The sequence below is a fragment of the Canis lupus genome, chromosome 8 (assembly GCF_048164855.1).
Source record: "Canis lupus baileyi chromosome 8, mCanLup2.hap1, whole genome shotgun sequence".
NCBI lineage: Eukaryota > Metazoa > Chordata > Mammalia > Carnivora > Canidae > Canis > Canis lupus.
In genome coordinates, this window is record NC_132845.1 from 1,745,685 (window position 1) to 1,757,845 (window position 12,161).

The 12,161-nt window shown below is 35.4% G+C and overlaps 1 protein-coding gene across 10 annotated transcripts in view; it reads left to right on the top strand.

The window, feature by feature from the left end:
• Positions 1-12,161, top strand: part of LRRC7 (leucine rich repeat containing 7) — a 491,781-nt gene that overhangs the window by 232,897 nt on the left and 246,723 nt on the right. For all 10 annotated transcript variants that reach the window (XR_012034800.1, XM_072834031.1, XM_072834030.1 and 7 more), the window contains one exon: positions 11,584-11,662. Coding sequence is in view for 9 of the 10 variants with exons in the window: in XM_072834031.1 (XP_072690132.1) it covers positions 11,584-11,662 (79 nt within the window). In the remaining variant the exon portion in view is untranslated. The remainder of the gene's footprint in view (positions 1-11,583; positions 11,663-12,161) is intronic.

Here is a 12,161-nt window from a genome sequence, read left to right on the forward strand (position 1 = left end):
CTCATTATTTATTGACTTTCACATTATGGCCAAGTATACCATCAATTTTTAAAATATTTCCTTCTGCTTGTAATAAAAACATATAGTCTGTTTATTGAGCACGCATTAAGGATCTACTAATACTATAATATATAGTTACATAAGGTATGTGTATCTATCTATCTATATATATATAGAGAGAGAGAGAGGGAGAGACAGAGAGTGAGAGAGAGAGAGAGAGAGAGGAGGCAAGTAGATAAACATCCATGCTGCATGTAAATCAACCTTCTTCTCGTAAGCCTTTCTGTTACCAAGATTACATGCAGCCCTCCATGGGTAAATGCATCACTTTCCATGCCAGCAGATATTTTATTATTTATTTCTCAGACCTTAATTCAATAGTAAAATAAAAATCCTATGTCTATCAGAGATAAATGCATTTTATGATATTGTGAGCTCTGAATAAATAGCCTACGCCTGTCTGTAGAGCTGATACATGGTCATAAGAGAGTAAATTGTTTTATACGATAAAGCGAGACAATGAATGATGAGGTTTAATTGGGCAGTGGTTCAGTTTTAAGTCTGATTGTTGATTTGTCATAGCTTCAGAAAGACTGATACTATAATTTAAGGACTTTAATGAAAATGAATTAACGTGAAAGTCCGTCTTAATTCTGCAGCAATTAAGTGATTTTTCTCTCATCCTCTAAAACTTATTTCTGTGTAAGAATAGATTCGACCAGCATCATAGTGGGCGAAATCACTATTGTTAGTTAAAATGAAAGGCAGTCAGAGTGGAAGGCGTTATTATGTGTTTTACTGACTTGCCAATTATTCCACCCTTCCCCCAAATGCATGCAAAACACCGAAGACAAATAATATTCTCAACTTTCAATGAGGAAAGGGAGTTTTTTTCAACCATGCTAGGAAAAGAGGATATGAGTAACCAATTAAATGATAAGAATCTGTAAAAATTTAAGCATAGGAGAAACAGAGACTCTAGCAATATGTATATAGTTCTTGGGGGAATCTATTTCGGAGTGCCTTATGTGAATTGGGGAGAAAATGTTACCATGCGGTTGTTCTCAATTAACAATAAATATTCTTTTTGGTGTCTGGCAAATCATTAGACCATTTATTTAGAGTAAAGCTTAGTATTTGGCCTTATTGAATGGCTCCCTTACAACCCTTGGAATTGCTATTTGTCTGAAAATCACTAGCCCCTCCCTTATTATAAGACTACCTTTCCTCTCTAGAGTCCACTTCTACCTAAGATGACAGTGTCAAAACAAACTGAAGATTGACTCCCCATATTTCCGTTAGAGAATGTGATGACAACAAGTACCAGGTCTGCCTCTTGCCATCTTCTCAGCCTGATGCCAGGACTTTCAACTTTTTTTTTTTTGATGTCTTCATCAGGAAATAAAATCAATAAGCAATGCTTATGTGTATCACTAGCACTTACTCCACAGGGGATGGAGTTCACAGTGCGGTTCAAAATACATATTTTTGTAAAAAGAGCTGCCCTTACACCATCACCCTTCTGAAGTCTGTTCTGAGCCCTGTCACCTAAACTGATAACCTTTCCTTGAGTCACAGCAGAGCCTTTTCTGAGTAGTCAGAGTAATCAACCTATCCTCTGTGTCTGTAAATCCTGGAAAAGTGTAAGAGAACAAAATGGAACTGGTGATGAAGCGCGCAAGCCCCCTCTCTACCACTCTGCACTCCCTCCCAGCTTCACTATAAACTGCTTAAGAACAAGAAGTGCTGTACCCTACGCTGTCTCCAGGTCCTCACTAGCCACTGTCAACATGCAGGCACAGCAGGTGCTCAGTAAAGTGGCTGATTGACAATCAGGGAAAAATTCATCGGCCAAATATGCAGTGAGATTATTAGACAGCTCATTTCACTATTATATATGTTTGTTTTTCAATATGCTTGTTTTTGAAGTAGAGAGAGAAAGGGAGAGAGACAACCAAGTATCACTTTTTAACTGGTTTTGTCTAAGTCAGATTTATTCCTCTGGCAATCAGCTCATTGTTGGCCAAGGTCACAAAGGCTTCTCAGAATTCTTGCCAGACACGACCCTTCGGCACAATCAATTGCATCACTGTATCAGATTATCAATTACCTTACCTGCATTTGGCTTTTCTCTTTATAACGCCACTGAACTAGGCAGTCTGGCAGGAGACCCTTGGTTCTCCTGGCTTACGTTCCTACTGAGCTCTTGATTCTCTTCACTAGAGTGGTTAGAGGTAAAGCAAACCATTCCAGTCTATCCCCTCTTCTTGTTTTTTCTCTCTCTTTCCTTTAAGATGTAACCAACCTGCACAGTTTCTCCCAAATTTACCAACCTAATTGCTGAATGTTTTTGCTTTCTCATGTACAACAGATTGCTCCTTCTGAAATCTCCCTATAATCATTACTTCCTACTCAGTGGAGTATTGCCTCATTTACCAAAATCTTTCGGAAATATAGGTTTATACACAAACTAATTTTCCAAGATAAAATTACAATCTCTTTATATTTATCAAAATATTTTATTTTAATCATTCCGGTTGGAAATTTTTCCAAGAATGTTTCATTATCTTCTTTAAATTGGTGTCATTAATGCAATTGAACTTTTCCAGATTGACTCGAGTTCATCATGGGCTGTCTTACTGAACTTTTTTTAGTATGTGCAGCTGCTTACCCTCTACACAAGATAAGAATGAAAAACTTGAAGAGTTCTGTTATTAACTTTGTAGTTTTTCCCATCTCCCCTTCAATTACCAGACTATCAGTTATAATTCATTCATACTGACACATTGCCTGTTTTGAACAGCCCCCTTTCTATTCATTCCTTGTAATAAATATCAGTTGAACAGCATATAAAGAATACAAACATTCAGAACGAGGCTTATAGCACTTGTTGCCGATATATTAAATTCAGAAATAAGGAGCTTTATTCCTGACCACTACTGTCAAAGTTTCAGAATGTTGATACCATCTGAAATTTGACTGAAGATAATTACAGAACAAATGCAGCTTACAGTGCCCCAGGTACAAATGCGACATAGTCAATCTTAAGTGTGCATTAAACTCAGAGTTTCAGAGAGTTGGAGTTGTTTGCATTTGACCGAGGCTCTGCTGTGAATGCCACATTGCCAGTCTTGGGTCCCTAAGACTTACTCCTCAAAAGAGTTTAAATCATGGATTTGATGGAGGCGGCTTAGCATAGGTAAGATTTGATAGTATTTGGAATAAGGTTGACCTGGTTTCATATCCTGGCTAGCCTCTGGGACTCAGTTTCCCCATTAGTCACATGGGAGTCGTAAACCACTTTAAAAAATAGTTGTGAAGATGAAATAAAGCAAAGTGCTTATAACATTTCCTTCATAAATTCCATTTTTTTCTGCTCCTAAATCTAATCCAGTTTACTAGATAAACAAATAGCCTGCCTGCTCTCTCAAAATTGAGAAAAACATAAAAGTCCGCATCACAATTAAAATATTAGATGAAAATACTAAAATCTCATCAATAATAGGTCCTCCTTTATTTTATACAAGATATGATATTTTGTTGTTTTCTTCTATAAGCACATGGAATTTTATGTCACAGAGTCAACCATGCCGACTGATGATATCTGTGAAATTCAGAGAACAAGCTTGCCAACATGCACTATCCATAACTATTATCATATGTACTGATTCATACAAAATTTATACATTATAAAGATATATTTTAATGCACTTGAGAGAACGCTAATTCATTCAAAATTTGATATTTTTTAGGAAGTCTTTTATGTTATGTTTGACCTTGGAATCTTAAGCCTCTGTACTAAAATCAAGTATTTCCATATTTTAGTCCATTGCTTCAAGGTATTGATGTGAAAATATAATTAGACCCAATTTAATAAACACTTCCTGAGTTTTCAGGAACTAGGTCTGATCGAGGTACTGTCAAGAACATCAAGAAACTGAATGTCGACTGATGAATCTCATTTCTGACTCCGTCCTCTTTTCAGATCGCCTCATACAACTCCAATCATCTTTCGCCCTATCAGAACCACCAACCTACTAATATTCTGACGTTTCCTTCCAACCTTGCCTTTTTTGTCTGTTTTCTTTTGCCCTCTTTGCATGGCTTGAATTCTGTGGTCACTCATCACATGACACCCCTTGACACCCTTTCTCCTCTCACATCACTGTGCTTCCTCAATAAAACGATAAACCTCACAGACTCCAACTCTCTACCTATCTCTAAAAGGATCTGGAAAAATCATTCAATCACACTGACCGATATCACTTTAAATTCACAGTAAAAATTCTGATGTGCAGCCTTAACCCTTTCCAAAAGCCATATTATCCTTCCTTAGTCCATTGACTCTCCTCATCTGGTGATTATTTCATTTGCTCTCCTCTGCCTTCAAACTCTCCCACTTTCTCTCCCACCATAGTGGCTACTGATTCTTCTCCGCTGAAAAAATTAAAGCTCTCAGATTATAACTTCCCAGACACTTGGCATAATATCTACCCATCTACAAGAGTCTGCACCCATATTCTCCGACGCCTGCCTGTTAGTACAGATCAACTGTTCCTGTTCCTCTCTGAAGCCAGACTCTCCACTGAATAGGCTGGGCTCTTGCCTACCCCTGGATATCAGTCCAGCAATTCTCCTTGCTTTCTGTTACATCATTAAGATTTTCTTTTCTGCTTGTTGACTCTAATCAGTATACGCACATACTGTTATTTTTTCTATCCTAAAGAAAACTCCTTGGTTCCTCGTCCCTGAATGTCCTCCTCTCCCTTGTAGCAAAAGCTCTAGGTGAGAATGTCTATATTCTCTATCTACAACTTATTTCCTCTCATCCTCTCTTAAGCCACTCCACATTTCAAGCCCACTACTCCTCCAAAATCATTCCAGTCAAAGTCACCCCAATATCCTCATTACTAAATCCACAGGCAGTTTTTGACCATCGTTTCACTGAACCTATCAGCATCATTTCAAACAACCGAGTCCTTCTTCCTACTACTTAACACATTTCCTTCATTTTTTTTTATAAATTTGTTTTTTACTGGTGTTCAATTTGCCAACATATAGAATAACACCCAGTGCTCATCCCATCAAGTGAGGGGCACTTGATGGGACTTCATTTGGATTTTAGGAGTCAATACTCACTTATTTTTTGTCCCATCTGTCCAATTCATCTTGTTTAGTCTGATTCTTCCTTTTCTCCCTATCCTCCTTTTGGAGTCCCTTGTAGTTCAGTTCTTGGTCCTCTTTTCTTCATTATCTTACATCATTGGTGTTCACATTTTGTCTAACAGTTTAAATACTATCTATATAATAATGAATCCCCAATATTCTGACCTATAGTCTAGGCCTCTTTCCTAAACTCTAGGTTCATAAACAAATACCTACCTGACATGTCCTCTTAGAAGTCTAACGGACATCTCAAATTATACATATCCAAAAGTGAATTCTTGATCTTCTCTTCAATGCCTATTTCACATACTGCTTTTTCCCATCTAAGTTAAAGGCAACCCCTTCATTCAAGTTGTTTGGGCCAAAAAGCCTAGAGTCATCTTCGATTCCCTTTTTCCTTTCATACTCCAGATCTAATTTATCAGGAAATCCTATTGGCCTTACATTCAACATACATCCATATCCCATTCACTTCTCATTCCTTCTGCTCTTACCCAGAAGTAAGACTCTTTTAATGTTTTACTTACAACAGGCCCAGTTGGCCTTCCTCCTAGAAAGGCTACCCTACTCAGGGACCTTTAAGAGTGATCCTCTTAAATTATAAATCAGACCAAATTACACTTATGTCCTTCAATGTTTCTTTATTTCATTTAGAGTAAGTACCAAAGTCCTTGCAATGGCTTAAGAAGCCCCATATGAGTAGATACCCTGATCTTACCCCCTACATACACACCCCTATTACCTCTCTGACTTAATTTTTTGCTACTTTTCTCTTCCTACATGTGTTTTAGCCATTCTGGACTCCTTACTATTTCTAAAATTCACCAGACCTTATACTCAGGCCTTATACCATCTCACTATCTACTGCCTGTGCCTGAAATGTTCTTTCTTCCTGTTCAGATATCCAGACATCTGTATCTCTATCTCTCTCACCTTCTTCAAGTCCTTGCTCAATTGCCATCTTCCTAATCAATAATGAGGCTTACCCTAATCACCCTAGTTAACTTTAACATCCCCAGTATTTCTGATCTTTCCTTATTCTGCTCAAATCTTTTTCCATTGTACTTCTTATTGCTAAGATACTATGTAATTTTATATATTTATAGTTATATTAATTATCTCTGTTTAATTGTACACATTCCTCTGCTAGAATACAAGCTCACAAATGAGGAGAATGTATCCATCTTTTTCATGCTGTGTCCCCGATATTTAGCAAAATTCCTAACAGAGTAGGTACTCAAATATTCTCCAAATACATGAATCACCTTTTTCTCACAGGGACCTTATAATTATAGTTAGTGACTCAAATATCAGAAAACTGTATACAATAAGATAGTAAAGCAGTGACTCCTCAACTTATAAGCAAGTACTATGTCTCATTATTTTTTAGTGTTATTTAATTTCAGACACAGTATAATCTAGAATGCTAGGTGTTAAGAGGAGAGAGTCACTTAGACTAAAATAGTGAATAAATTTTCAGACAGATGATGGAATTTAAATGTATTTGTATGGATGATATTCAGACTGAGGATTTAGGTGAGACAGTGGATGAAGACAGGTAAAAATTATAATATTAAATAAATATATTCAGAAAGTAAGAGTTAAAAATAAGTTTATATGTTTTATAAATGTATTATAGGCATGTTGAACTTCCATTTATGATCATAAGGATCAATGTTGCTATTACTATTATTAGGCTAAGTTTGATAATGACAAAATTGTATGCTACATTTAGACTCCATAGTTATCTATTGGATGGGAAAAAACATCTGCTTTTGTACTTTAATATCGACTTAAAACCAACTTAGTCTAGCACAAGATTTTAATGACAATTTAGCTTTGCTCTTAAAAAATAATTTTTATAACTAAATAAAGTTGAAATCTATATTTACAAGTTTAAGATTATCTTGTCAAGACTTAGTTATCTGCATTTGTACTAGATAAGATAGTCCAAATAAAACCAACCAGATATACTAAAACCTAAGTTCAGCCATGACTTTTTAACTTATCCCATGCTAGGCAGGAAAGGTCCATATCTGATTGATTTCAGAATACTCCTCTTTCCCTTCTTCTGTACATCCTCTGCAAGAATGACTGAGATGTGAAATGGTCAAATAGAGGAAATAGGAAAGAGAACAAGAATGAATAATCCACAAAATGGGTAACTTCTTGAATAATTGAAAGTTGAGCAGAAACTTTTTCAATATAATTTCTCTTAAAAAAGGAAGGGCAAAAAAAAATCAGAAAAAGTAGTCAATTACATCTTTTATACTATAAGGTATTAGTATTCTGTTAATACAACTTTGATTAATTCCATTACATTAAAAGTTTTGTTTCGGTTTTAAGTTCAGGATGCAGAAATGTCATTTCTCATTGAACAGTATTTCTGCAAACATATTCAAAATAGATTTTGTGGTATAGTTGCTGAAATGAACATATTGGGAAAATATTACCATAGTGTCTTAATTTGTAAGGTAAACATTTATTGGTAGCATCAGCTATTTGTGAGTAGAAAAATAGCCCATTTTTTTACAACTAAAGAAACAGTGCCCATTTTTAAAAGTAAATACACTATTTTGATTATACTTTGCCATATAATTATTTTAAAGTAGAGTTGTCATTGGTTTTTCAGCCTAGGTTTGTGTCTAGTCTAAATATAATGAACCTGAATCTCCACAGATTCCCAAAAGTGAACTCTCAATACCCTTAGAAGAGAGTTCCTTATGGATCTGCATTAGAAATTTTATGTGCTGTCTCAACTGAAAAACAGGGAATAGAACTTGAATTGTAATGGTCTACAAATGCTTGACCCCATTTCCTACAGTTATCACAAGTAAAAATGGTTAAAATATATTGTTAAAAGTGAAGGGTATGTGTCCCTCTGTTTCTGGATGAATACATTTGAAGATCAAAACAAAGTTCATGCAGAGACTGTGTGTGTTTGTGTGTATGTGTGCACGCGTGTGTTTGTGTCACACAAATAAAATCTTTTTCCTATTGAAAACACTGTGTTTCAGATAACCAGACAGATCAGTCACAAACACTGGTTGATAAAGGTGTGGATTCTATAATCAAATCTAACATAATTTTAATAAGACGTAACATAATGAAGTAAAAAGGAATAAAGGATATGTTGTTAAAAAATTGAATTAATTCCCACCTATATCCATTCTCATCTATAAACACCCATTAGGTATTTAAATAAGTCACCTCATCTTTGTTTTTTTGTTTTTTGTTTTTTGTTTTAAATTTTTATTTATTTATGATAGTCACACACAGATAGAGAGAGAGAGAGGCAGAGACACAGGCAGAGGGAGAAGCAGGCTCCATGCACCGGGAGCCCGATGTGGGATTCGATCCTGGGTCTCCAGGATCGCGCCCTGGGCCAAAGGCAGGCGCCAAACCGCTGCACCACCCAGGGATCCCATCTCATCTTTGTTAATGTATGGTTCTTCATTTGTAAAATGAAAATAATATTGCCTAATATATCTTCCTCACAAGATTATTAAGCAAATTATTTTACACAGTGGCATAGAGCAGAGTAGGTTACCTTAACTCTTATTAATACATAGATTTTTATATTAGGTGCTTGTTAAGTGCCATACAGTATACTAATTATTTTACCTTCCTACCATCTAATACTCAGATCAACCCTGTGAATTAGATAGGAAATGAATAAGCGGTGCTCAAATATTATATTATTTAAGATTATTGGCTAGTTAAGTGACAACACTGAGATTTAGTCATGCTTCCAATGAGTACTTTTCACTCTTTGCTAAACTAAGTCTTCGTGTTTTCACTGAACTATGAATTAAAGATATGCTCTAGAACTTTTTCAAAACTCTATAGAGTTTGAACTGCAGTATATATGGTAAAGTTCCCCTGGAAACCTTTTAGAACATTTATCTCAGAAACCATATTGATTGGATATTGGAATATTCTTTCGGCACACTAATTCCTATTGATTTGCTTTGTTCTCTTAGGTGGATAAATATTATAAATGTATTACCTCAAGCCAGCTCATTTTGATATTTGACTCCTTTCTTGACTGAGACAGTCTGTTTCTACTTACTGTTGACCTTTGAATAACAGGAGGGTTATGGCTGCAATCCCCTGCACAGTTGAAAATCCACATATAACTTTATACTCTGCTGAAACTTAACTACTAATAACCTACTGTTGACCAGAAGTCTTATCAATAACACACAGCTGGTTAACACCTATTTTGCACATTAAAGGTATTCTTACAACCAAGTAAACTAGAGAAAAGAAATGTGCAGAAATAAAATACATTTACAGTACTGCATGTATTTTTCCTTTAAAGATTTATTTATTTATTTATTTATTTATTTATTTATTTATTTATTTATTTGACTGAGAAGAGCATGAGCACAAGCAGGGGGAGTGGCAGGCAGAGGGAGAGGGAGAAGCAGGCTCCCCATGGAGCACGGAGCCCAATCTAGGGTTTGATCCTAGGGCCCTGAGATCATGACCTGAGCTGAAGGCAGACGCTTAACCGTCTGAACCACCATGCACCATCACTGTATATATTTATTGAAAAGAAAAAATCCAGGTATAAGTGGACCCCTTGCGATTCAAATCCACGTTGTTCAAGGGTCAACTGTATTTCTAATAATTATAGGTGACATTTATGCAACACTTCATGGCAATTACTTTATCTGCTTTATCTCTCTATCCTCAACACAACTCTCCTTGAAACCATTCATAGAATCACCAATTTTCTAAGGATGAAACTAAGACATTGAACATTTAAATGACTTGCATAGGGTTACCCAGCCAGTAATTGATGAAGTTAGGATTCCATCTTAATTTTATAGACTCTACTTTGAATAACTTTACATTTGAACTGCAAACAACATAATAAAAGTTTTTAAACAGATAATTTAGTAGTATTCTCACCACAACAGGGAATTCCATTTTCGGTAGAAGGTAAAGAATTACAGTGTTACTCTTAAAATCATTTTAAAATTTTTTCTTCTGTTTCCATGTCTTGGTTTACATATAATTTAAGGAAAATTCATCCCAAGGCAAGCACCTGTAGAGATAAGGCACCAGGTACACGAGGATGTAATGAGTCCAAATTGATGACCAGACAGAAAAAGCTAAAGGGGTGAAAGAAGCCTTATTCTCTGTTGGTTGCTGATATCCGAAGTAAATATAAATACTAAGGGAAAATGTTGAGGACATCTCAAGGACTGACTTATCGACTTCTTTGCCATTTTATTAAGGTCTAGTTAATGAGGGCAGCTGTAGATGTTATAGCCTTTCCAAAAAAAGAGAATTGGCTTTTCTCGTTCAGTTTGTACCTAATGCAGCTCTTAGGCTTGCTTTGCTTCTTATGAAGAAGCCAAAATACTTCAGCAGTAACTTTAGGACAGCATAGTTTCTGATGAAATTTCACGTAGAGAGAGAAAGCATGAAAGACATCCCCATACCCACTTTTGTGCCCTTAATTTGCAGTGAATAAATGACCTGCCTTGGTTTGACTGACCTGCTGCTTCACTGGGCTTCAAAGGTCTGTGGACATGGTGGTCTAGGCCAATGGGACCATGGGATTCCTTTCTAACTTGGAGAGGGTCTACTAGATTTGATTCATTTGTATCAGTTGAACTATCCTCCACATCTTTTATTTCTCTGACCCTCACATTTATGGGTTAGATTTGTACCTGATTTTGAGTTTTGTAGAAACACCCGTTTTTCTGTCAGATAGCCTACAGCACAACTTTGACAGCATATGAGCAGTTCTCCAAGGGTGATGAGCCAGGCTGGCTATTTCAGAGACTTCAGAGGGGGCCCAAGGAGGAGCTGTTCCTCTTCATCTTCTCAGGCAGATGCAGAACTACACTCTGTGCTGCCAGCAAGGAAGAATTGCATAAAATTTGTTAGAGACCCACATTAATTTGGGAATATCAACCGCTTTTGTGATATATCCTTAGATATTTTTCACATGCATATGTTCAGTCTTCCCATCTTATAAAATAAAAGAAACAAAGATTTTATGTTCCATTTTCTTTATATCTGCTGATAATCCCTTGCCCCAGTAGCAACACTTAATGACCAAATACCCAACTATTTTTATTGCTTTAAGGTAGTATAGAGCCAAGATCTATCTTATACCAAATGTACAATTGTCCTCAACTTTATATCCAATTTCTTACTGTTACTCTGATAAAATATTTAAATTTTATTTTTAAAATGTTTGTATATATTATGTAACATTAATATATTATTACATTATTAAACTTACTTAAATTATTATCCTGATGCTGTATTGATACTCTATCTACACTGTGTATTAATTCATAGTTTTAATTATTCTTAATATTAGAACTTTAAGATTTTTTGCTGGGACAGTTTCATATGCTTTTTTTTATTTTTTATTTTTTTACATTTTAGGTGTACAAGAATTTCCAGAAAACATTAAGTGCTGTAAGTGTTTAACAATTATTGAAGCCAGTGTCAATCCCATTTCTAAGTGAGTATGAATAATTACATTTTATTTATATTTATGTTTCCATTAGATAGTGATATACCCAGATAAAGGAAATTCACACAATAAATGAACTCTTAAAGCTGCATTTAAAATTCAATTTAATAGAAGGATGAGGAAAATAATCAAATCAGAACAATTTAGCAAAAGATGATCAAAAGTATTGCTGAATAATGTGGAAGGCCTAACTGGCACAAGATGGCATTACTTTGAAGTAAGCTATGTCATCATATTCCTGTGGCTCTCAGGCAACATCCCATGAAAGAGCACTGAAAAGAAACAGTTATTAGTTATGATCACAGTGGAAAATTAACATCAAGGATCTAATGAAAGTTCAAGGAGTACAAGAGTTTGAGATATTAAAATAGCTGATCGTGTAGTTCTAGCTAAAAAATAAATTCAGTATGACCAGAAAATGGGACTATTGGGTTTTTATTGTCATTGTTGTTTTTGTTTTTTTTTTGTATAAGGAAGAGCAAAAAGA